This window comes from Microtus pennsylvanicus, chromosome 4, assembly GCF_037038515.1.
Source record: "Microtus pennsylvanicus isolate mMicPen1 chromosome 4, mMicPen1.hap1, whole genome shotgun sequence".
Classification (NCBI taxonomy): Eukaryota; Metazoa; Chordata; class Mammalia; order Rodentia; family Cricetidae; genus Microtus; species Microtus pennsylvanicus.
The window spans coordinates 142,026,173-142,050,367 of record NC_134582.1 but is presented as its reverse complement, the minus strand read 5'-3'; the positions used below and the strand labels follow the sequence as shown (position 1 = coordinate 142,050,367).

General features: G+C 47.8%; 1 protein-coding gene across 18 annotated transcripts in view; it reads right to left on the bottom strand.

Annotated features, from left to right (window-relative positions):
• The window catches only part of Svil (supervillin), a 208,215-nt gene that overhangs the window by 47,577 nt on the left and 136,443 nt on the right, over positions 1-24,195 (bottom strand). For 9 of the 18 annotated variants that reach the window (XM_075970710.1, XM_075970714.1, XM_075970711.1 and 6 more), the window contains 11 exons: positions 22,204-22,284; positions 19,221-20,087; positions 18,494-18,658; positions 17,889-17,923; positions 17,362-17,423; positions 14,960-15,099; positions 13,596-13,691; positions 11,868-12,111; positions 10,949-11,525; positions 9,796-10,012; positions 1,858-1,978 (listed from right to left, as the gene is read on the bottom strand). In XM_075970710.1, the coding sequence (XP_075826825.1) occupies positions 1,858-1,978; positions 9,796-10,012; positions 10,949-11,525; positions 11,868-12,111; positions 13,596-13,691; positions 14,960-15,099; positions 17,362-17,423; positions 17,889-17,923; positions 18,494-18,658; positions 19,221-20,087; positions 22,204-22,284 (2,605 nt within the window). The remainder of the gene's footprint in view (positions 1-1,857; positions 1,979-9,795; positions 10,013-10,948; positions 11,526-11,867; positions 12,112-13,595; positions 13,692-14,959; positions 15,100-17,361; positions 17,424-17,888; positions 17,924-18,493; positions 18,659-19,220; positions 20,088-22,203; positions 22,285-24,195) is intronic. The other 9 variants (XM_075970727.1, XM_075970725.1, XM_075970726.1 and 6 more) reach the window with 5 other exon arrangements.

Sequence of the window (24,195 nt, the reverse complement as noted above, 5' to 3'; positions counted from 1 at the left end):
GCTCGTGGGAGGAATCGCAGGCCATCAGAGGCAGCTGAAAGTCACTTGACCTCAACAGTACCTGAGATTTCCCCACATGAGGGACAAGAGTCTGAAATAGACCGGCTTATTTTAACTTCAAAGAGCTTATTGTCTCGGCCAGGGTGAACTAGGCCACCGGAGAGCCCAAGGACGGTGAGTTCACCATGGCTGCAGAAGCAGAAGCCGAGGGAGAGCAGGTGGCTCTGCACTTGCTGTGGCTGTGCCTAGAGCCCTGCTCTCTCCAGCACCGGGTTTTCTACTCTAAGAGTGAGTGCAGGGGTAGCCCAAGTCTCGCCTGTAAGAACACTAGCCGAGTGCCTGGGCAGTCCAGACCCATCCTCGCCCACGTGTTCTGGAAAGAACACACGCCCTCACTCTCCTGATGCTCTCTGACCGTCCACGGGGAGTCCATCACTTCCAGCCTGGGTGTTGTTTCCCCCTAACTGTGGGTGCAAACTTCAGAATGGCTGCACTGGGAAGTGACATCATGTACAGCTAATAGCTTTGCTACTCAGGTGTATGCTGAAGTCATTTTGGACCAATTGTTTCAAGATTCTCTTTTTTGTGGCATTTGGGGAGAACACAGGACCTAGTACATACTAGGCCAAGCACTTGCCCACCGAGCTACAACATCGCAACCCTAAGATTCTTCTAAATAAAGTTTTGGGCAGGGGATAAATTATTTGAGGGACCTGTTTTTTTTAACCTTAGAATCTCAATTTTACACACATATATAGTATCTAGGTATACTTAAAACCATTATAAATGGCTGAGAATGAAAGGCTATTTTGGGATCATCTTCAACACCAAATATGCCTCACACTAAATAATTCAAATGCATTTTCCACCTGAGCACACACATGGCTAGGAACTAAATGTGGACACAGCAGTTCTGTGTTGTATGTTCTGGGACCCTCACCTTACGTCCTATGTGCGCATCCATTTTCATGTATGTTTTTAATATGCAAAGGTTACATTCGGAATTTTTCTCTCTGCTATGTTACTATTTGTTTATTTGAATTTGTAAACTGCGTTTTTACATGTCAAGTTTCTGGAGCCCACGTGATTCATCTGACTCGATTTCTGAAATCACTGCGCAGGTACGAGCCAGCACATCTGGCTTCAGACAGCTCCTTTGAAAGCCCCTGAGATCCACTAGTTGAACCTTTATATGCGCCTGTGTGGGTTTGTATGTTTCTGTCTGGACACTTTAGAAGATTCTAGAAGTTGGATAGTTGGGCGTGGCTCAGTGTGCCATTCTGCCTCAGCTAGCAAGCACACTTGTATTTGCAGAGTCAGTGGGCAAGAACATCATGGCCAAGGCTGATGATCACTACATTTGTGATTCAAAAGTCATCAATATTCCCACATATGAAATGCTTGCAAATGCAAATTAATTTAATTGAAATTCATATATAGGTCCTCAATAAAAGTCATACTTCATCATCATGAAACAGACTCAAGATTAGGCAGAAAGTCCTCATGGACCACAATTAGGCCCTTAGTTTTGAGAAGTAGGTCTTAAATCTCTGCACAAGAAATTTAAGTGCATGTTTGATATGTGACTTAGAAACTGTGGCAAGCTGTTGTCTCACTTGAAAGACTTTGATCACATTCTAACACAGACTTCACTTAAGCTGTAACTGTGAACACAATTGGAAACTGAGGCACTTGACCTCAAGCCTTTACTTCATGCCCAGCCAGCTTTAGCCGCTTTGTGAGAAACTGTGCCTCCTGAGTGCAAGGAAGTGCCAGTGTTCTATAGCAGGGGGTGTTAGGCCACACATACTTGTTCCCGAGACACACAGTGTGGTGTTAGTGCGGTGGACACAGTACCTTCTTCAGGGACTGCTCCACCTCCTGCATGTGTAGGCCGCTGGTGGCTTTGCCGTATTCCTGCTTCCGGATCAGTCTGTTCTTCCAGTCTTCCTCACCGCTCTTCTTCAACAGCGCCAGCCTGGGAGGAAGACACAGCAATGGAGAATCCAGCACCGCATGCTTAGATCCACAAGAACCTCTTTTCCCAGACAACCCCAAAGATGGTTTAGTTGGTGGGAAAGAAAAGCTTAAAACCGACTTGTCCGATAGAAGATGCTCTATCTTCTTAGTAAGGGAAGCCACAACTCTGTTTTCCTCTCGCTCTGGGGCTGGGAGCTAGGGAATAAAGAAAAGGAACCCCAGCAAAATGTCTTCTAGTGACCCCTTCTGGCCACTAGGTGAAATAACACCTGAAGATGCAAGCTGCAGTTCTTTGTAGAAAACACTGCTGAAAAAGGCTTAAAAATACAAATAGGCTTTGTGCAATAGTAGAAGTAATTTCCAACAAAGTAAATTATGCTCGTGTATGGAAATTTCATAATGAAACCTAATGAAGACAGAAGGATATGGCATCTTGTTATCATACCTCAACTAAAGACAAAAACTATGATACTGCTCTCTTCTGTTTTCAGCCCTGGTATTCCCCCATACACTAGCCCTGTCTTTACAGTGTATTCTTACAAAAAATCTTCATCCTAAAGGCCCATTAAAAATTATTAGTTCAATTTTCTCCAAGGGGAAAATATACCAAAAAAGGAATTTCATTACAAGGACTGTTAATAACACACGTTAGCTCAGGCACTGCAGGATTCCATCGAAAGCTGCTTGCACATTTGGGTCTCTCTGAAAAGCCGTTTTCCAGAACAAGGGGCTATTTCAGACAGCTCTGCTATCACGGAGGGAAACATCTCAGTCATCTAATTTCAACAGAGTGGGACAGACAAAAGGGCAAATGGGACCTGAGACTCAGGCATGTTCTTTTCCTTGCCTTGTTTGTCATGCATGAACTGGACATGGGATTCTCAAAGGCCCCAAGTGCTAAATTTCCTTATCTATTCAATATCTGTATTGGAGGCAGGGGGGGGACTTACACTCTAATAAAAATGTATTCACTCATTTGCTGGTGGTTCTTGGATAGAAGCCAGGGCTTGTTCTTGCTGGGCAAGTGCTCTACTACAGAACCGCATAAAAAAGGAGTTTTTGCTAAGCAAATAAGGAAGCAAATCTATAGTAAACAAGAATCCATTATATTTACAAATGTATGCATAATCCTCTTTTATAGTTTCTGTCCCTCTATCAAATAATGAAAATGAGCTCCAAAGAACTTCCTAAGGGATACAGAACTTTGAACTTTGGGTCTAGCCCCTCTGCAACTGCTTCCTTCTTTCTAATCTCTTTCTTCCTTGGCAGCAGATAAGACCACAAAAGGACCAGTTCTATAAACTCCTCTAGCTGTCTTACAGATCTGCTGCAGGCTCATGCAGCTTCTATAGTTCTACAACATTAGCATGACAACACATGTATTAGAACATAGAATCTGAATTCCTTCATATATTCTCACTTCAGGTCATAGTTATGACCATTATCTGTACTGCTCCAATTACTCTGAATGTGCCCATTTTATTGAGGTAAGAAAACCAAACTATTAGAAAGAAACAACCATGGCTGTGAGCTCCAAAAGCACGGGGAAACAAGGCCTCCAGCTGGTGAGCATGCCAGGCCTTCACCACCCCTAAGAGGGGGTATGTCCAAGCCATCTCCTGGAGGAGGCGTCCACACTGTCACTAGCCCCAGAGCTAGCTACTCTCTCATTTTACTCCTGACTCAGAGCAGGCATTTTCGCTGTCATCTCAATCAGATTGGAATCCAAATGACTTCCAGAGAACAAACCCTCGACCTCAGAATGGAGACTGTTAAAATTTAAAATGATGTAGCCAACAAACAGCTTCTCAACAAACTGGGGTTCCCCTGGGGCTGCTATGAGGGGCATGAGACTAACTCAGAAAAAGTGAGCTGCGGAACCTGAACTCACTCAGTCCCCTTCCTTATGCGCCTCTGATGTGCACAGGCATCTTCATAGCTCAAGGCTCCTCTGAGCGAGGGCCTCCTGCACGTGGGTGGGAGAAGAGGCATGATTCTAAGTCCTGCCTCTCAAAGTCTCAGTTGTTCCCTTCCATGAGAAGTCGGTCTGAGCAGATACACAATGCCTGTCTCTGTCAGCAAGAGCAGAGTCTTCCGATTTCCTTGTGATGTTCTCCCAGTCTTTTGTAGACTGATTTCCACAGAACTATTCCATTCTAAAGACCTGAAAAATCGCTTCCAAAGACTCCAGAGTAACCAAAATAACATGGCAGAAAGTGCTTTAGTTGAGCCCACGTGGTACTTGGCCCAGTCCTCACTCCCACAGTTTCAGTGATGAATAACTTCATAATAACACACAGGGAATCTGAGTGCATTATCCCGTCCCTTCTGATTTCCTGTTTGCTGTTCAACAAGCTGTGGAGGGGGGCGGACTTTCCAGTCTTGTACTCCACTCTGGCAATCTCACAGCCCTTCATCACCATGCAGAGGGCTAAGGTCTGGGTCGACACATGACATAAATCCCCCCTGTGCAGTGCCAACAATTATCAGCGCTTTTAACATCTGCCAAGTCTGAGGGCTATTTATTGGCTGTGATGTGGAGTGTTGGGGCATCTGCTTCGTCTGAGGCTCCTTACCCAGTGAGTGGCATAGTATCAGCTGCTAACACACTGGCCTGGCCTGGGGCCAATGGGACATGTGCTTACCAGGCCACTATGGGAGTGTCTATGGCTCTTTCCACAGCCCATTCTCTTCAGCAAGAATTCTGGCTTGAGAGCTTCCTGGATGAGGACAAGTTTTTCCAGCCTCATAGCAGGGATGGGTCAAGGAAGGGACAGGCAGACCACGTGCCTCTAATGCCAACTAAGGTTTCTGTATTTCCTCTTTAGACATTTCCCCTTCTTTCAGAGAAAGAGGCACCCACGGACTTATGCTGAACTGAACAGCACTGAAGAGTAATTGCATCAGATTCTGATCGTAGCCAATGAGAAACTTGGAAGAGTTATTAATAATAAGCTTTGTGTCTGCATTTGGTTTTTATCTGGCACCTAAGATGCCAGGACCTTGTACAGCCAGGCAAGAGCTCCACATGGAGCCCTGGTCCACCCCCTTGTTATGCTTTCTTTTTTCTTCTTCTTCTTCTTCTTCTTCTTCTTCTTCTTCTTCTTCTTCTTCTTCTTCTTCTTCTTCTTCTTCTTCTTCTCTCTCTCTCTCTCTCTCTCTCTCTCTCTCTCTCTCTCTCTCTCTCTCTCTCTCTCTCTCTTCCCTTCTGATGTTATGTAGTATATGCAGGTGAACCCAGGGTCTGCCTGCCTTGTTTCACATGTAAGCATGGGGTGGGGGGTGTGCCCAGCTTCTATGTTCATGCCAGGGATTCAAACTCAGTTCATTGGGCTTGAGTAGCAAGCCCTGCGCCTAGTGACCCAGCTTCTCTGGTGCTAAAGACTGGGGCTGGAGCCTTGTAAGTGCTAAGCATTTACACTAAAAAGAGCCAGCCCTCCAGCCCTTCTTATCTATTAAGTAAAAGGCTGCCATGGTTTGAGTACAGCGTGCCTCTTCTGTCATTACGGCAGTATCCTGAACAGACCTTTGGGGGTGAAGAGATACTTAAAGGGGATTAATGCCTTTTTCCTGGGAGTGATTTATGCTCTGGACTTTGGATTAATGAGTGAGCTGCCTGCAAAAGCACGGCTCTTTGTCGCTCTCTGCATAAGTGTTTCCCCTCTGTGAAGTGCAGATATGACGCGCCCATTAACTGCTGGAGTCAATCCTTGAGAGCCGGCAGGACCACTAGGGGTCAGCTTCCCTTAGTGGATGAGTTAATTAGGATTTACTGACATTTTTGGGGGTGGTAGAAATTTTTAGAGATGGGGCATCTAGTGGGAGAAGGCAGCCCCTGCCAGTTGGCTGTCTGCCTCCTGGGTGCCCAGGGGCATCAGGGCTAGCCAGAAGAGGTCTTTGAGACAGATTCTCCTTCAAGCCAGGCTTCCCAGGTAGTTGTCACAGAGAAGAAAGGTCTGATGGACTTAGCGCGATTTCCCCTCATATTCTAACGTGTCACAAGGCCCTCTACCTGGTATGGCTGCCAATGTTAGTCTTTGATTTTCCAGAACTGTGAGCCAAAGTACATTCTTTTGCTTTTCAAATTATTCAACCCCAGATATTCCTTGCAGCATTGGAACTAAGAGACCAAGTCAGAGACATACAGAGGCCAGGCCTTTCTCTATTTTTACAGCAATCGAAGGACTCACTGGGAGCTGAACTCTTCAGCTCAAAGCAAGAAGCCAGAGTTTGCTGGGGAGACATGGCCACAGGCTATGTGGGGTACAGAGGAGCAATGGAGGGACATGTACACAGGGACCCCCGTTAGTCCCTAAGGCAGATCTCTCTCTGTCTCTCCGCCTCTCCACCCCCTTGTGCCCTTGATTTTGGGTAGATTCGCTAATCTTTGCAGGCGTTGGCTGACTGAGTCTGCATAGGCCTCCCGTGGGGACAGGGGTCTGCTCGCCTCACAGTCATCTCCCCAGAGTGAAAACACAAATGTGACAGTCAGTGATGACGTAAACACGGCTTCCAAGGCCTTGGTAAGCTTTCAGCTCTAAATTATAGAATTATTTGGTTCATAATGCTCTTTCAAAAAGTGCCTAAGAAGGGACAGTTTGATCTCAAATCATTTAGACAGTGATAAAATGGCAGCTTTGTCAATCCACTGGAAGAAGCACCATAGGTTTCATTCTGGCAATGGATCAAGCTGGACATTCTAGACTTTGTAGGTGCTCTGGGGGTTGCTGTAACAAACATCCCAACAGAAGCAACCCAGGGAGGGTTTGTGTCGGCTAAAGGCGTGGGACAGTGAAAACCCAGCATGATGGGGAAGGTGTGCAGAGTTCACCGTGGCAGGAGTGTGTGACTGGGGTCCTCACATCTCAGCAGACCAGGACAGAGATGGGACAACATTCACAGCTGGTCTGTAACCCTCAAAGGCCCTTCCCTAATGGCTTACCTCGGTCAACCAAGCCTCTTGTTCCAAGTGTCTGACAACTCCTACCGGCCACTAGCTGAGGATCAAGTGGCCATATAGAGGCACTTCAGATACAAACGCTAACATTTCATGTCAAAAAGATGAAGGAAGTTAAGGGACGTAGCGTTTCCTCAAATAACAAACATATTCTTTTTTTGGGGGGGGTGTTTGAGACAGGGTTTCTCTGTAGCTTTGAAGCCTGTCCTGGCACTAGCTTTTGTAGACCAGGCTGGCCTCAAACTCACAGAGATCTGCCTCCCAAGTGCTGGGATTAAAGGCGTGCGCCACCACCACCCAGCCAAACATATTCTTTAAAACGAGAGCATGGGACTGGTAAGATGGCTCAGTGGGTAAAGGTGCTTGCTGCCAAGCTTGACAACCCAAGTTTTATCCTTAGCACCAACTTGTGGAAGGAGAGAACCAACTCAGCATGTTGTCCTCTGACCTCCCCACCACATTCATGCTGTGGCATGTGTAGGTGAATTCTCTCTCTCTCTCTCTCTCTCTCTCTCTCTCTCTCTCTCTCTCTCTCTCACACACACACACACACACAGTAAATGAAAACATTTTTAAAAGGAGTATATAAAGGTTCTAAAACTTAATTTTCTGGTTACTACACTTTTGATTTCGTTTTACACTTTATTTCATCTTACTATGCATCCTAGACTAGCCTCAGACTTCTGAGCACACAGGGTCTCTCTGCCTGTCTACTTAGGAGCAGGTGCTAAGGGCATTTGGTAGCACTCAGAACAGAGAGCTTGATATGGCCAGAACTTAGTGTAGGAGAGACCCAGGTGGTCAGCTGAAGGCCACAGCTCATTGGAACTCATGACAAAGTCTGCGCTCCTCGTTACAGACGCAGGAATCTGAAGGTGAAAGAATAATTTGAAGCAAATCAAGTAAAGAATGTGTGAGCAGAAATGGGCTTAACCACACAGTGACTGCAAGTCCCAGGCTCTCGGAAGATGGTGTCAGGCGGCTTGCCTGCGTCCAAGGACTGTGATCCTGCCAGGCATAGCGAGCACACAGTGCTAAAGGTGCTGGAACTAAGTTCCTCCTGTGGGAAATCGAGGCAGTCACAATAGCTGGACTAAGTGAGCGTTACAGACCTATAATTTTATATGTCACCCCAGAAACAAAAGCAATGTCCAAATAAATGTTTGAACAGCACCTCCATTCTCAATAGGTCAAGCTTTGCATTTAACAAAGGATTGGAGGCCGCCACTCAGGGGACCTTCTCAAGCGAATGGTAAAGACAGACACATAGGTATGTTCAGTGAAGTACACACAAAAGTCCCATCAAGGCCCAGGGAGGTCATGGGTGAGATATTTCTCATCGACATAGTTTATGATAGTAAACATAATTGCTAAATAAATGGACCCTGACCTTTGAAAAAGCAGATGTTAACAATGAAATAGAGTAGCTGGATATTTAGCAAGCATTCCTGACAGGATTTTAAACAGACTCGGGGCAGGAACCTCTCTGAGAGGTTTTGGCTCTAGTTAGGCAACAGGTTCACCTGTGCTATCTATCCCCCATCCGTGGACTAGACAGTTGACAGAAGCCTCCGCCATCTTTTAACTTCAGCACAAAGCCTGGTTAAGAAGCCGTGCTCCACAGTAGCTCAGTTTAAATAGAATACTTTCCCCTCAGGTTAAGACTCACAGAGAGAGACAGACTAAGCAGAATTTACTGAAAATAAGCAGCTGAACCAAGAAACCCCACAGCTACTACTACTGTCTAATATAAAATGTCAGGGCTGGAGTTGCAGTTCATTGGTAACGTACTTGCCTAGCAAGTACCAGACTCTGGGTGAAATCACCTGCATGGGAGGGAGGGAAGGAAAGAGGAGGGAATGAGAGAGTGTGGGGAAGAAGGAAGGGGAGGAGGGGGAGGAAGGATAGGGAGGAGGAAGGATATGTAGGAGGGAGAAGGAGGAGGAAGGATGAAGAAGAAGGATAGGGAGGAGAAAGGATGGGGAGGAGGGAAAGAGGAGGAAGGATGAGGAGGAAGGAGAGGAGGGAAGGGGAAAAGGATGTAGGGGAAAGGGGGAAGGGGGAGAGGGAAACAAGAAAGGGGGAGTGAGGAAGTTAGGAAGGAAGGAAGGAAGGAAGGAAGAAAGGAAGGAAGGAAGGATGGAAAAAAGGAAGGAAGGAAAAAGGGAAGAAGGAAAGGAAGAAATGGAAGGAAAGAAGGAAAGCTTCTAAATGGTCAAATCAATCATCTATTCAGTTTTGGGTGGTGAAATGGCTCAACAGGTAAAAGGCACCTGGCATCAAGACCAACAACCTGAGTTCAATCCCAGGACCCACATAATGGAAGGAAAGAAGTGATTTCTGCAAGATGTCTACTGACCTCCAAACATGTTCTGTGGCACATGTGTGAGCACATACACACACACACACACACACACGCACACACAAATAAGTAAACGTAATAAAATTTTAGAAAAAAGTACTTATTTTCTATAAAACACACCAAACTTAGATTCTAATCTCAAAGACAAAGATCGTCTATGTGAATTTATCTATCTTCATCCAATATTTATTTAACCCAGACCACCAGTGGATCACCGGACTCGCAGGGGAATCACGTGTTTCTATAGGAGAAAGAGGCGCTATCTCAGCTTCACGGAGAACTGGATATGACATAAGAAACAGAGACCACAGAGAAATGAGGTGTTCCTGTTCGTTCTGCCCTGAGTCTGAACTGGGCACCTCTCAAACTTGCTAAATTAGGTGCAGCTCATATGTCTCGGCTTCCATGGTTATTTCAGCTTCCCTGTATAGCCTGGCAAAGCAAGTGCACATCCCTCTCCAATACTGCCTGTCAATCATCAGACGGGTTTACCTACCTTTCTTTAATTGACATAGTTTTGCTGGGTGAATCCAGAAGAGTCTCTCCCACTGGCACTTTGACCTCTCCAGCAGCAAACATGGCACAGGGGTTCTTGAAGAGTTTCTCTGCTAGCTGCTCAGAGGAGTCCTGCTGCTTCCAGGACATTGGGGTTGCCTTCTGAATAGAGGCAGCTGGCTCTGTTTGTTCAGAAGCAGGTTCTCCAAACTCTGTTGCTGGAGAGAAGGAGAGCAGGGTCAGCATCACTCCCAGCAAGCATCTCTCCAGATGTTCACAGTCTCACAGTGCAGCACCTGAGTCAGCATCACACCCAGCAAGCATATCTTTAGATGTTCAGTCCCACAGTGCAGTGCCCCAGTCAGTATCACTCCCAGCAAGCATCTCTCCAGATGTTCTCAGCCCCACAGTGCAGTGGTCCAGTCAGCATCACCCCCCAGCTAGCATCTCTCCAGATGTTCACATCCCCACAGTGTAGCGCACGAGTGAGCACCACTCCCAGCAAGCATCTCTCCAGATGTTCACAGCCCCACAGTGCAGCATCTGACTCAGGTTGTAGGTGCATGGCAAGTTACCCAGGCCACTGGGGTTGATGTGGAACTGTAGCACACACTGAGAGAAACAGCTAGCCTGTGCTTTCTGTGATGCACAATGGAATTGCCCTCTCTTAGACTGCACTCACAAACTTAGCCCATCTCGCCATGCATGCTATTGGGGTGTGTGAACGGAAGCTGGTCTCCTCTGTAGACAGCATACTAATCTGTATGGTCAGAATGCATGTGGAGTCTAAAAGCACACCAGTTCAAGTCTGTCTCCCTGTGCTGACAGGGTGCAGGACTCTTACTAAAAGAGGCCAACACGGCTAAGGAGCTCAGAAGGCTACTGTGTGAGTCAATGCCACCGACGTTACCTGAAACCCTTATCAAGGACCGTTAAGAATCGCAGCCAATTTGCTGCTGTAGACCAGACTCCACCAGTTCACTTACCGTGTCAGATTCAAGGGGAAGAGAGGTCTGGGGAAAGGAGTATGACTCACTGAACTCGATCCATCCTAGAGATAAACTGCTCTAGATGTAAGGACCAGGAACCAGCGGAGCATGCACGGCAAGTCTGTCAAGCACAGAAGCCTAGAAAGTGGAGCCGCAGGAGCTTACCTTTGAGGGAGAACGTTCTCGTGGCATTTCCCACATCTGCATTCTGCTCCGAGGTCTGCTTGTCCTTCAGGTCCAGATTCTCTTGCAAACTGATTTTAGCAAGGGAAAATTCCTTCAACTCATCACCAAGGTGGGTGACAGGAGGATTACCTAACTCTGAGCTCCCCCTCCTTAGAATGGCATGTTTAGCCTCCTTCTGGACATCACCATCTTTGACTCTGCCAAGGATGGGGTAGGAGGGCTGCGCTTCCTCCTCAAAGGCTCTGCATGTCTGAATGCCACTGTCTACGCCAGTCAGAGTGTTCTTGCTTTCTGTCTCTCCAGACTCCCCCAGCATTCCTTTGCACCCACTGTGCTCTGCCAGAGGCCGCCAGCCTTGTGGTTTCAGAATGCCTCTAACTGGAGAGTCTGAATTTTCCACAGGAGAAGGAAACTGGGAGTCAGTGGTACTTGCACCGCCGTCAACAGATGGCTTCGTCCGAAGGTCCCCTGCGTATGTGGGAGCAACTGCAGAGGCCATGGTAGAAACAGATGTGCTCACAGTGGGGGAGAAAGGGACGAGCTTCGCACTCTGTACCTGGGAGGACACAGTTTAAGGACACTGTCATCTGAGGGGACTGGATGGGCATAATACACCTAAGCAGTGGCTCATCTTACTGCAAAACCAGCCTGCAAGGTTATACACGCAGAATACATCACAAACAAGCCCTCTGGGGAAGCAGCTTGCCTCTGCTATTATATCCTACCAAAATGGACTCATTCCAAACAAATTATGAAAACAACAGAAGAAAAGCAACCTTGGGTATGGTTCTTCCTTAGGGATGAGAAGACAACACCACGTTCAAGTGCACCTGTTGACCCTGTCCTGTGGCGACACCCACACACCGCCCTACACTGGACTCAGACCTCACACACTCACCTGCTCCACCTCTCCGAGTGTGACTGGCTGAGTCTGATACCTCGCGTTCATCCTTCTCTGCCGCACGTCTATTCTGTTTCTGGTGGAAATGGCTTTGGAGACTGGCTGGGACAATTTGTTAAACAAGGCCAATTTCTCTGCTAAGCTCAGAGAGGAGGAATCGGGTTCGCCTGGTTCGGCAGACTCTCTGCCCTCATTTGCCTGGCCCCTGGCTAAAGCCTTTTGGTGAGCCGACGCCTGTAACCTAGAGGGAAGGAAGGAAGAGTCAGTCACATAGAGAAAAGCAAACAAAAGCCCACTACTAATTCATTTATTAACTGTCTTAAAAATGTCACTTATTTAGTAAAGGGCTGATTTTCCCGCGCAGGTCTGGGAGAGGGACAAGCGACTATGAGCAGGGTCAGCTAGGGACACCAGCACCGTCATTTCTAGGACAGGCAGACATTTAGTTCTGAATCATTTCTATAAAGGACATTTCTTGTTGAAGGAACCAATGTCAGCCTGGATCTAGCTTCCTCCAGAGAAATCCCGGTTAGTCCTCTCTCAGGGACAAAAGGTATAGGCAGAAATTACTGCTTGGGTCAAACATCTCTGTAGATACTGCTCGGAAGGTGGCGTCTTTATTTTGAATGGCTAGGGAGAATATGGTCTCCCAACAATGACAGACTGCGAAGCACGTTTTTGTTTGTCACACATCTAATTCCCAATAACTTGAAATGTGAAGAAAATCCCCCAAATCCCAAGTGGGACTACAGGGGCATGGCCTGTTTAGCATGGGCAAAGCCCTGAGGCTCAGCCCCACAACAACTGTAATAAAAATAGCTTCCACTGCTAGGGAGAGGAGGCTTCCAGGCCAGGAGGTCAGTGAGATTCTCAAACGGTCTCCAAGACAGCATTGCCCCTGCCCCTGGCAACACTTTGTTCTAGTGAGAAGGCCAATCAGCTTTTTCTCTCATTAATCACAGGTCGCAGGCAGTCATAGACCAGAGGTCAGTGTCTGTGTCCAGACAGATCATGAGGGCAATGGGGTGAGCGAGACCAACCACCTGAGGATCGGAACCTTCCAGGGGTCCGAGAGCACATACCAGGAGGGTCACGAAGTCTTTCCCAAGACAGTCCTGGTCTGGATTGGGCAGTTTACTCTAGCTCTGCCATTTTATACCTCTGACTCCAGTTGTAGCTTGCGTGCTTTGTCTTGTCACAGTTGAGACAAAGGGGATGGTTATATGGTTTAAGAACATAATTTCAAAACTCCACAATCTAAAACTGAACCCTGTTACATCTATAACAAATCCTAAAACCTAATGGCACTGCCTTTCCTCTCTTCAAATTAGAAAGCAGGACTATTTGATTTTAGTATGTATTTGTATGTATACATATTTAAAAATAACTCATTTCAATATTCACATTAATGTTCCATTTTTAAATTAGTAGTATCCGTTAGTATTTTAGAAGAAAAATAAAGTTTTTTGTGTTAAAAAAAGTATAAGTGAGTTAGTGTGAGCCTAACACCAACACAGGAAACAGGCAGACAGACAACATGTTTCTCACACAGCCGTGAAATTAACGGTACCTCGCACTATGGCAGGACAAAACACCAAACATTTCAGGGACACTCACTGCACTGATTTGTTTGTCAAACAAATGAAAGGCATTCAAGGCTTCCAGATGCATCTGCTGCCCAGCACCCTGGCACTGGTACTACATGCAGCAAAGTGTGTCCGGTACCTGGCAGGCTGCACAGTGCTTCTAGCTACAGTGGGGCTAGGAAGTCTCGCCATTACAGGGTGGGTGACCCCAGAACACGAAGCAGGGATAGGTTCACTTTAAAAGCAATGGCCAAAGGAGGAGCATTCATGAGGAGAGAGAAGAAAAGAAGCATTAAGGAAGGCATAGCTGTAAATCCAGAAATGCAAAAGCCAAATATTTTACCAAAAATATTTGCTAAACACTTTGAGGGAAAACAGATCACAAAAGAACTTGGAAAGCAATAGAGATGGAAGGACAGAGGCAGGGCCTGTCCAGAGTAAGTGGGACAAACAGAGGCGTAAGCTTGAAAAAGAGTCAGCTTAGAACAAAAAGCCTCATTTCGAGAAGTCATTTAAAAAGCTAGCGTCAGCCATAGCCAGACAGGAGATTCTTGCCACAGTTTAGAATCTTCTTCTCAGTGTCGCTTTTAGCAGCATCCGTGACTTTGTCAACCAATAGCGTCATCAAAGTAGACCCACCGAGCCAGTTTCCGTGGGTGTCTGTCTTACAGTGTTTACCAGCCAATCCAAGAAATTACTTTTTAGAGAAATGGATATGCGAGGAGTGTCGGAAGTGCACAGAGGAGCTTGTCCATCAGCACAGCAAAGAGACGAGACGCCTAGGGCTAGCTCAGTGGTAGAGCACTTGCACAGCATGCTCAGGGTATGTGGAGCCCCGACTGTGAGAATCAAACACTCGGAGAAGAAGGAGAAGATGAACAGCCGCACAGCACGTCCCTATAGCACGTCTTCAGACAGAGGTCCTTTGGGTGACAACACTCCACAGAAATGGTTTTTAAGAACATAAATAGTCTCAGCTGACTGGAGCTGCTAACTTTGAGTGAACCAGTCAAGGCAATCTGAGCAGACTGCCCAAACGCAGATGTCCTGTTGTTCGGAAAGTGTCCAACTGCCAATTAATTTTTAGACATTTTGGTGGTGATTTAAAAACAAAACAAATGCTTATGTCTTAGAGGTAGGTGCTAAGATATTTAAGGCTGAAACGTCTGGGGCGGGGGTGGCTGAAGATAAGGCATGCGGAGGAAAACTGCCTAGGAACTGAGGGTCAGGAAGCTGAGGCTCACTATAGTTCACCTCCTCTCACGTTTTTATTTTTGTGAAAGACAAAACACAATGATAAAATCACTTCAGGAGTAACTGTAGGCCTCTAGCAGGTACATCCCATTACTGTCAAATAGCAGGAAAATCAAAACAAAAATCAGTATGAAGCATGTGCCTCTCTATGTCTCCTGGTTAAACTGTCTCATTCTTATAGGAAACTCTCGACTCTCTCTTTAAACATTGACAGCATAGGTCAGGCTAAGGACTCCCCCAGAGACGTACGTGGCTGCGATGACCACTTCCTCATTGGTGATGGGCTGGGTGTGAGAACGGTCCTGTAGGCGACGCAGCCTTTGCTCCACGGCTGCATTTCTGGAACGTCTCTTTGGGACGTTGTGTTCATCAAATGATTTCTCCATTTCCTGCAGTTAGAAAACATTGTAGGATCCCAATGAAATCGAAGAAAAGAAACTACTGGGGTAGCAGAGTGTCTGTCTGCTGCTCTTCTGAAGGAGCCATAGGAGGGGCACCAATGAGGTCCCCTGCCATAAGAAATGAATGCTTCAGGCTGGAGCGGCTGGGTAAAAACCGGTCAAAGCAGATCCTGAAGCTTGATTCTAGACAGTCTGCATGAATGGCTTGGTCCACAGTTTAGTATTGGCAGAATATAAGAGGTGAGGCTGGGAGTGATACCATCAACCCCCCGCCCCCCCAACATACACACAAAGATCCCAGAATCTTGGTTCTTCCTCTCTTTTTCATTCCTGCCACCAGGTATGGAGCACTACTTCCTCCACCGTCTGCTGCTGTAGGGAGGACCACTTCCCTCACCGTCTACTGCTGTCGGGAGCACTACTTCCTTTACTCGTCTGCTGCTGTCGGGAGCACTACTTCCTCCACCGTCTGCTGCTGTCGGGAGGACTACTTCCTCCACCCCTCCACCGTCTGCTGCTGTCGGGAGCACTACTTCCTCCACCCCTCCACCGTCTGCTGCTGTCGGGAGCACTACTTCCTCCACCCCTCCACCGTCTGCTGCTGTAGGGAGGACCACTTCCTCCACCGTCTACTGCTGTCGGGAGCACTGCTTCCTCCACCCCTCCACCGTCTGCTGCTGTGGGGAGCACTACTTCCTCCACCGTCTGCTGCTGTCGGGAGCACTACTTCCTCCACCCCTCCACCGTCTGCTGCTGTCGGGAGCACTACTTCCTCCACCCCTCCACCGTCTGCTGCTGTAGGGAGGACCACTTCCTCCACCGTCTACTGCTGTCGGGAGCACTACTTCCTTTACTCGTCTGCTGCTGTCGGGAGCACTACTTCCTCCACCGTCTGCTGCTGTCAGGAGGACTACTTCCTCCACCGTCTGCTGCTGTCGGGAGCACTACTTCCTCCACCCCTCCACCATCTGCTGCTGTCGGGAGGACTACTTCCTCCACCGTCTGCTGCTGTCGGGAGGACTACTTCCTCCACCGTCTGCTGCTGTCGGGAGCACTACTTCCTCCACCCCTCCACCATCTGCTGCTGTCGGGAGGACTACTTCCTCCACCGTCTGCTGCTGTCGGGAGCACTACTTCCTCCACCCCTCCACCGTCTGCTGCTGTCGGGAGCACTACTTCCTCCACCGTCTGCTGCTGTCGGGAGGACTACTTCCTCCACTGTCTGCTGCTGTCGGGAGCACTACTTCCTCCACCGTCTGCTGCTGTCGGGAGCACTACTTCCTCCACCGTCTGCTGCTGTCGGGAGCACTACTTCCTCCACCGTCTGCTGCTGTCGGGAGCACTACTTCCTCCACCGTCTGCTGCTGTCGGGAGCACTACTTCCTCCACCGTCTGCTGCTGTCGGGAGCACTACTTCCTCCACCGTCTGCTGCTGTCGGGAGCACTACTTCCTCCACCCCTCCACCGTCTGCTGCTGTCGGGAGCACTACTTCCTCCACCGTCTACTGCTGTCAGGAGCACTACTTCCTCCACCGTCTGCTGCTGTAGGGAGGACCACTTCCTCCACCGTCTGCTGCTGTCGGGAGCACTACTTCCTCCACCATCTGCTGCTGTCGGGAGGACTACTTCCTCCACCGTCTGCTGCTGTCGGGAGCACTACTTCCTCCACCGTCTGCTGCTGTCGGGAGCACTACTTCCTCCACCCCTCCACCGTCTGCTGCTGTCGGGAGCACTACTTCCTCCACCCCTCCACCGTCTGCTGCTGTCGGGAGCACTACTTCCTCCACTGTCTGCTGCTGTCGGGAGCACTACTTCCTCCACTGTCTGCTGCTGTCGGGAGCACTACTTCCTCCACCATCTGCTGCTGTAGGGAGCACTACTTCCTCCACCATCTGCTGCTGTAGGGAGCACTACTTCCTCCACTGTCTGCTGCTGTCGGGAGCACTACTTCCTCCACCATCTGCTGCTGTAGGGAGCACTACTCTATCACAGGCCCAAAGCAAGCAGGCCAGCTGTCACAGACAACCTCTGAAGGCCTGTGCTGAGATAAACCTTTCTTTTTAAACAAAGAAATGTGATAGCTTTAGCTATTCTGTTACAATCAAGGGACACTGTCTAAGCCAGCACAGGAAGAGAAGAACAGGTATGGCAGGTGAGAAGAACATGGAAGTGTGTGGAGTACCACCAGACCCTGGGCATCTTCCTCAGAAGCGGCTACAGTCTCTGAACAAACCATTTGTCACACCTTACCCGGAAAAGCAACCTCTTGGCAGCGACACTCAGTTTGGCCCGCTCATCCACTTTTTCCTCATCTGTAAAAAGTCACGAAAGAACTGCACATCACTAGAAAGCACAGGCTTCCTCTCGGAATGCTTCTCAAGGCTGACCTGCCAATCCCTGAATCCAAGAGGAGGTGGCCTCCCGTCATGAGCTCATGCTTTCTCATGGCAATTCTAACCCAATTGTGTCCAGACGGTGTGCTTATCGTAACGGTCTAAGAGGAACACCGCCTTGGTGCGGATGGCGGAGGTCACCAGTAAAACCCACTTCTTTAGTCACAGCGGCCATTCCACAGTGCTCACCGAATGAGCCTCCTAGTTCCTATCAGAAGCTAGGGGAAGGCTTATCAGAAACTGACAGCTAGGGTTAACAGCAAGGCAGTTTGGAAGGAAGACACTGATAGGTTCCAGGTTTCATCTCCCGCATAGCCTTAAATCTTAGGTCTTAAATCTGATCTGGACAAGATGTGGAAGAATAAAAAGAAGAGAGATACTTGCCCTCAACCACTGGCATCTCTGAACCGGAAGGGTACCTAGGAAAGACAGCAACAGATAGTGATGATGATTAGTGGTGGACACACAAGCTACACATGAAACACAATGCAAGTGAGCTACTTAAAGACTTGGCGGACACTGTGGAGCTGTGCACACAACCCCAGCCTGGGGCACACCTTGTGAAGAAAGCAGTACATGGTGTTAAGGGCACATTTCCGGTGAACCTTATCCTTGTATGATACCATTTAAAAATGTAAATATAAGAAGTAAGCTATTTAGAAGATGAATACAAAATTCCTTATTCCCAGTGGCGGATGCTCAGTTCAGATGCCAGTTTAATAAAAGAACAACAACAACAACAAAAAAAAACAAATATCACTGGCTGAAGAAAAATGTCTCTCCTCACCTGATCTGCAGGTAGTTCAAAACTTTAGAGTTGTATCAGTTAGAAAAATCAATATTTTTTGGAATATATTTCAATAAATATAATAAGTATCCTTATGGCTGAGATGGAATAATCTTAGAATCCTACGCAAATAGCATCAGGCCCGCCAGGGCAGTGAGAACCCCGTGTTTGAATTGCTTGAAGTATACACACACATGCCTACCTATCTGTCTCCTTTCGCTCTGCTGAGGTTATAGGTTGAGTTCTAAATCTCTCAGAAGTTTTTCTACTTTCACCAGGAGAAAGATAGCGTCTTGGTTTCCGAGACCCTCTCTCCCGTTCAGTGGGCAAGCCAATTCCTTCAGCTGACTTCTCAACCCGGGATTGGCTTTTAGGACCACAGGGCAGCGAAGAGTGCAACACAGGAATACAGAGAGGGAGAGGAAAAAAGAGAGGGAGGGAGGGAGAGAGGGAGGGAGGGAGAGAGGGAGAAAGGGAGGGAGGGAGAAAAGGAGGGAGGGAGAAAGGGAGGGAGAAAGGGAGGGAGGGAGAGAGGGAAGGAGGGAGAGAGGGAGAGGAAGTAGGACAGGGAGAGGAAAAAGAGGGAGGGAGGGAGAGAGGGAGGGAGGGAGAGAGGGAGAGGGAGTAGGAGAGGGAGAGGAAGAGAGAGAGAGAACAGAGGAAAAGTTTATGCATCTCAGTGAAAGACACAGCGCTAGGTTCTACATGCTCAACCATGCGCATTGCTGGTGGAACATTCCAGAGACCCACTCCTCCAGATCCCAATTAGTAGGCAGAAGCAGAATGGTAGTGTGTGAGCCCTTTCCTGTACACTCTGCCCTGCACACACTGTGAGCTAAGCTAACAGGACACACCACAGGAAGCGAAGTGAATCGGCTGCCAAGGACGTGCAAGTGACAATTCGGAAGGATGTCGGGAACATCACCTACAGTTCAGGTTTCTTGCTGGCTTTGGCTGATTCCAGAAACACATTTCGGAGCTGGGCAACGGAGACTCTTGTGTCCAGCATGCTAGGTTCTGCACCAGGCCCTTCTGCCTGGGAACTCTGTAGCTCCAGCTCCTGCTTTGGGGCTGGATCCTTCTGTCTGGGGGCCTGGAACTGAAGGGGACCCGTATAATCCGACAGGGAGCGGGCCATGACCTTGCGTTTCTTTGAAGAGGCCTCTTTTGTGTGACTGGTTGATGTGGTATCTTGGGACGCAGGACCACTCTGAACATACAGAATCATTTCACTCCGGCCAATTCTCTGAGTAGGCTGATGTTGAACTTGCCTCTCCCTCTCAGGTTCTACGGTGATGGAGTGAACGGTAGGCTCATCTAAATCTTCATTACCAGAGGGGCCCTTGTGGCCTCTGGCCAGCTTGTCATCTTCCAAGGTCAAGAGTGATTTGGGGCTCTTCTCCAGAGTATCCGCTGGGAGCACATCTGCTTCTGGTTCACAAATATGGAGCCCTGGAGCATCCCTCGACTCACCTTCTAGAATCTTCAAGGTGGTAGATTTTATGACATTTGGGGTGCCTGGCCCCATCCAGCTGCATTCAGATGCACTTTTTGGGGTGCCCACGGTCACCATCTTGATAGCATGAACAGGGTCAGCTGGCAGGACACAGCTCCGGCTTGGCTGCAGTGAGCTCACTACCCTGCTGGTGACCCTATCAAAGGCGGAGCTTTCTGACTGGACAGACAGGAAATGCACAGGTCCTGGCTGCTGTCTCCTCTGAGGTAAGGACTCTGAGGTGAGTTCAGGGCTGCTGCGAGCACTCTCCTCTTTCACCATTTTTTCTCTAACTTTAACTCTTAAGAAAAAAATAGTATTTATGTTGCAATACGTCGTAGTCACCAAAGGAGAAGGAAGCATGCACAAACCATGGGTGGCAGTGGAGCCAATGCAGAGAGAACATGTATGAAAAACATTTGGGCATTGAACACAGACTCCCAGTGTTTGTCAGTTAGATGGAGTGAAATCTCCAAATTTGCATTCATATTTGGCCCAAAATTCCATCCCCTGTTAAGCTGAGTGTCACATGCTATCTGGAGGGAGAATGGCTTTATCCTAACAAAATACCTAGCAACTCCAGGAAGCTTCATTCATACACAGCACCGAAAGAGGTAGTGTGAAAGAGGCAATGCCTAGGTTGGGACTCTGTACGATGTGGGGGTGACTGTAAGCTTCAAGGAAACGTACTCTCATAAGTAGACACGGCCACTTCCCTGTCCACGGGATATGCGGGCATTTGTGACTGCTAATGCTTCCTACTGAGTTTCATGGTTTATTTATCACTTGAGGCCCTAGGCCCATACTCACAGGATCTGAATGCTAAGCTGACTATGTCATTTGATCCCCAGACATGGCCAGTTTGGATGTCATTACTCATGACAACAGGAATGTCCAGCAAGAAGGCATTTGTCAAGAGAATCAGGAGCCCTCATCTCCCTCCCATTGATGTTGCACCCTAACCAAAAGCCAACTTAAGGAGGAAATGTTTTTTGTTGTTTCTGATTTTTAAAAATTTGAGATAAGAACTGAAAAAGATGTCCAAACGTACAGACCGTTCCCCTCTCTGCAGAAGCCTGCTAACCAAGAACCCTGGCTGGGGACCTTACCTGCCCCTCCCGACTTCACAATGGGGCAGGAGAGGTGGCTCAGCGATGAAGAACATTGGCTGCTCTTTCAGAGCACCCGAGTTCAATTCCCAGGACCCACACAGCAGCTCACAACTGTCTGTAACTCCAGGTCCAGGAAAGCTGATACTCTCACACAAACATACATGCAGGCAAAAGTCCCAGTGTACACTAAATAAATAAATACAACGGAAATAGTGGCTGTAGGGGAGAGGGGGTGCTGCCTGGCATGTGTGAGGCCCTGTGTTTGGTTCCCACCTCAGAGAAAGAAAGGTCAGGAGGGTTTGGAAGAGCACATGCCTTCCTACTTAGCGAAGACGACACAGTCAACAACAAAAGCACACTTGTGTTACTTTCTGAAATACCACTCGGGGGGGGGGGAGCGCAAAATGGAAACCCATTTATCCACGGTGGATTGCTGACCAGGTCCGACTTTCAGAAAGTTGGACACACAGCTTTTGGGACAGGAGAAGAGATTTCTTGGGAAATGTAAAAGTTACATTACACATTATAGAACTGTCCCATTTGGGCCTAGTTGGCTCTATCAAATTAGTAAAACACCTTCTGGTTTCCAACAGGCCTTCATGGGTAGACTTCCCGAGGAAACGCAAAGACACACAGAAAGATGTGAGTGTCTGGATAAAGCACTCAGGGCCATCGCTTTTCTGAGATGAGGCAGTAGTGGAGGGCGCTGCTCTGAAGACTGAGCGGCAGTCAAGCTCCCCTGTGGGATGTGTCCTCCTTATCTAAGGTCATCTCAAGAGAACAAAGTCACTGTCAGAAACTCAATGCGTGGAACCTTTGTCCAGGCAGTGGTTTGTTCATTCTTCATTTTTCTCTCTCTCCATCATGAAATGATTGGAGTATCTGTCTGCTATTAGGCCATATGCCCTAAATTTAACTACGAAAAATTAACTGCTGGTTTAGAAACAAGGAAACTAAAGCTGGTGCAGAAAAGGGATGTGGAAGGGTAGGATAGCCCTGAGAAAGGGTTCCTCAGTGCCCCCTGTTGGCCAGTTCCGGAGTGAGTTGGTGAGAAAGTGAGCAAGCAAGAAGTGTGTTCAGACTTCCAGTGGAAGTGAACCAGGAAGGCTAATGAGTGTCAATCAGGCACTCTGGAGACATAGGGTTAGGAAGCAGCTTATTTTTGAACACACATGGTTGTCAGAGATGCTGCAAAGAGGGAGAAGGAGCATGAGTGTTAGTTAGGTGTGGCAGAGCAAGGAGAGGTGATAGGGGTAGGAGGATATCCACCATGCTTCAGCCACACACTTCCCACCTGGGATGTACCTGGAAGGCCAGTTGATAAGTGAAGGTGTATCCCCTTCGGCATCTTTCTGCAGAAACCACTCATGGGTGGCCTTCCCTGTACTACCACGCACAAGAAACAAAACTTTAGAACATTGCTATCAAAATACTGGTGCCTACACCCACATCATTTTACTATAATCAAAACCCAAAGGTTGCTTTTAGTTAAGATGCTCAAGCTGGCTTTGGAAAAGACCTAATGTTCATGGCGCCTTTAGAGTTTGCGTCTACTTCTTGAAATTTCTTGGTCATTTGGCTCATCACAGGAAGCAAGAAGCAAAAATAAATACATCTAAGGTCACTGGAGAAAATGGGTTTGAGGATTAACATGAGTCTGCTATGATCATAGTCAGCTCACACTTATGGGAAGTTGGAATTAAAATATAAGGCAACTTCCATAAGTTTCACTGAGGCACCCAGGTAAACAGACAAGTGGAAAAAGGGTTCATGCAAACGGATACACACCCAACAAAGGAAGTAAATAAAAAGAGACGTGGTGAGGGTGAACCTTTTGTCTCTCTTACACATTTCCCTTTTATCTTTTTTTTTAACCAGTTACAAATATCAGTTTGTAACCTGGGTCAACAATCAGACAAACGTCTATTTAACTCCTATTTGGTATAAGGTACAGAATTTAGATTCTGAGAGGCAACAGGGTAAAAGGGGGCTTCAGTCTAATCATGAAATGGTCTTGCATCCCGTTAAGATAACATCCAACTTACACACTTGTCCCTTAACTCAGTGAGACACGATGCAAGGCAGAACGTGCCAGCGTCGTTAAGGAAAGCCTGTAATGTAAGTAGCTACAGGAAGGAGAACCATACCACAGACTGGATCTTTTTGTGATGTACAAAGAAAACACAGGAAGCCTCCTCCACATTCACGCAGTAGCCAAGGATGAACTTGAAAGGCTGTTACTCCTGCCTCAACCTCTCAGATCCCAGGATTACAGGAATGAAGCGCCACTGCACAAACCAGTTTGTACTGTGCTGGGATTTGAACCTGGACTTCATTCACACTGGATAAGCACTCTGTCAACTGGGCTACATTCTCCAGACTTAAATTTTACTTGGGGGGCTTGGGAGTGAGCCAAAACCCGTTGTACAAAGACCACTCCACTGGGAGAGGACTGTGGCATCCCTGGAACAAGGAAGCAGTAACTCCAGACCAATGGATTAGCCTTTGGATGTGATTGGCAAGTGGAGATTGAGTTCCCAGGAAGAAGAATGCCCCATCTGCAGTCAGCAAAGTCTCACACAGCTCTGATTACAGAAGGGTGGGATTCTGTCATATCATTCAGTTTAGCCAACTGCTGATAGTCACCTGTATGGGAGACTGCTGCTTTCCACACTAGTGTGGGTACAGCAATGGCCACAATCCTAGACACAATTTACTCTGGAAATCTCACTTGCAAACCATGGCTGCTATACGCTACAGGTTGGCATTTTAGGAAACGTCTTCACATTTAATTCAATAGAACTGTCACTTTCCGGTAAGGACAGAATTAAATGAAAACCAAAAAAGGAATAAGTTAACTTTATTAGCAGCCAAAGTTAGTGGGATAAGGTTGGACAGCAGATATTCGGTATAGTAGAGAAGTAGACATAATTTCCCTTCTCACAGAATGGATCTGTGAGGAGCAGCAGAAAGCTCCTCTTTAGAGGAGGATATGAGACCTGCTTCCTAGGCTCTGCCCCGCTGTCCACAGGACATGGTGGAGAGCTGCTGACCAGAGCTGAGGGGACGAGCAGGACGAACGGCAGGCACGACACTTTGCTGCACACGTCTCGGCAGGGCAGTGACCAGAACCACGAGGAGCGGAGGTTCTGGAGGGTGTTTCAGAAGAGACAGTGAGGGAAGCCTCTGCTCTACCGGCCTGGGTCAGTTTACTGGCCTTGTCCTTTCATCACCGAATAAAGGGGCAGCTACAAGCTCACACTCAGGCTAATCTGACATATGTCATCGAGCTCCTGG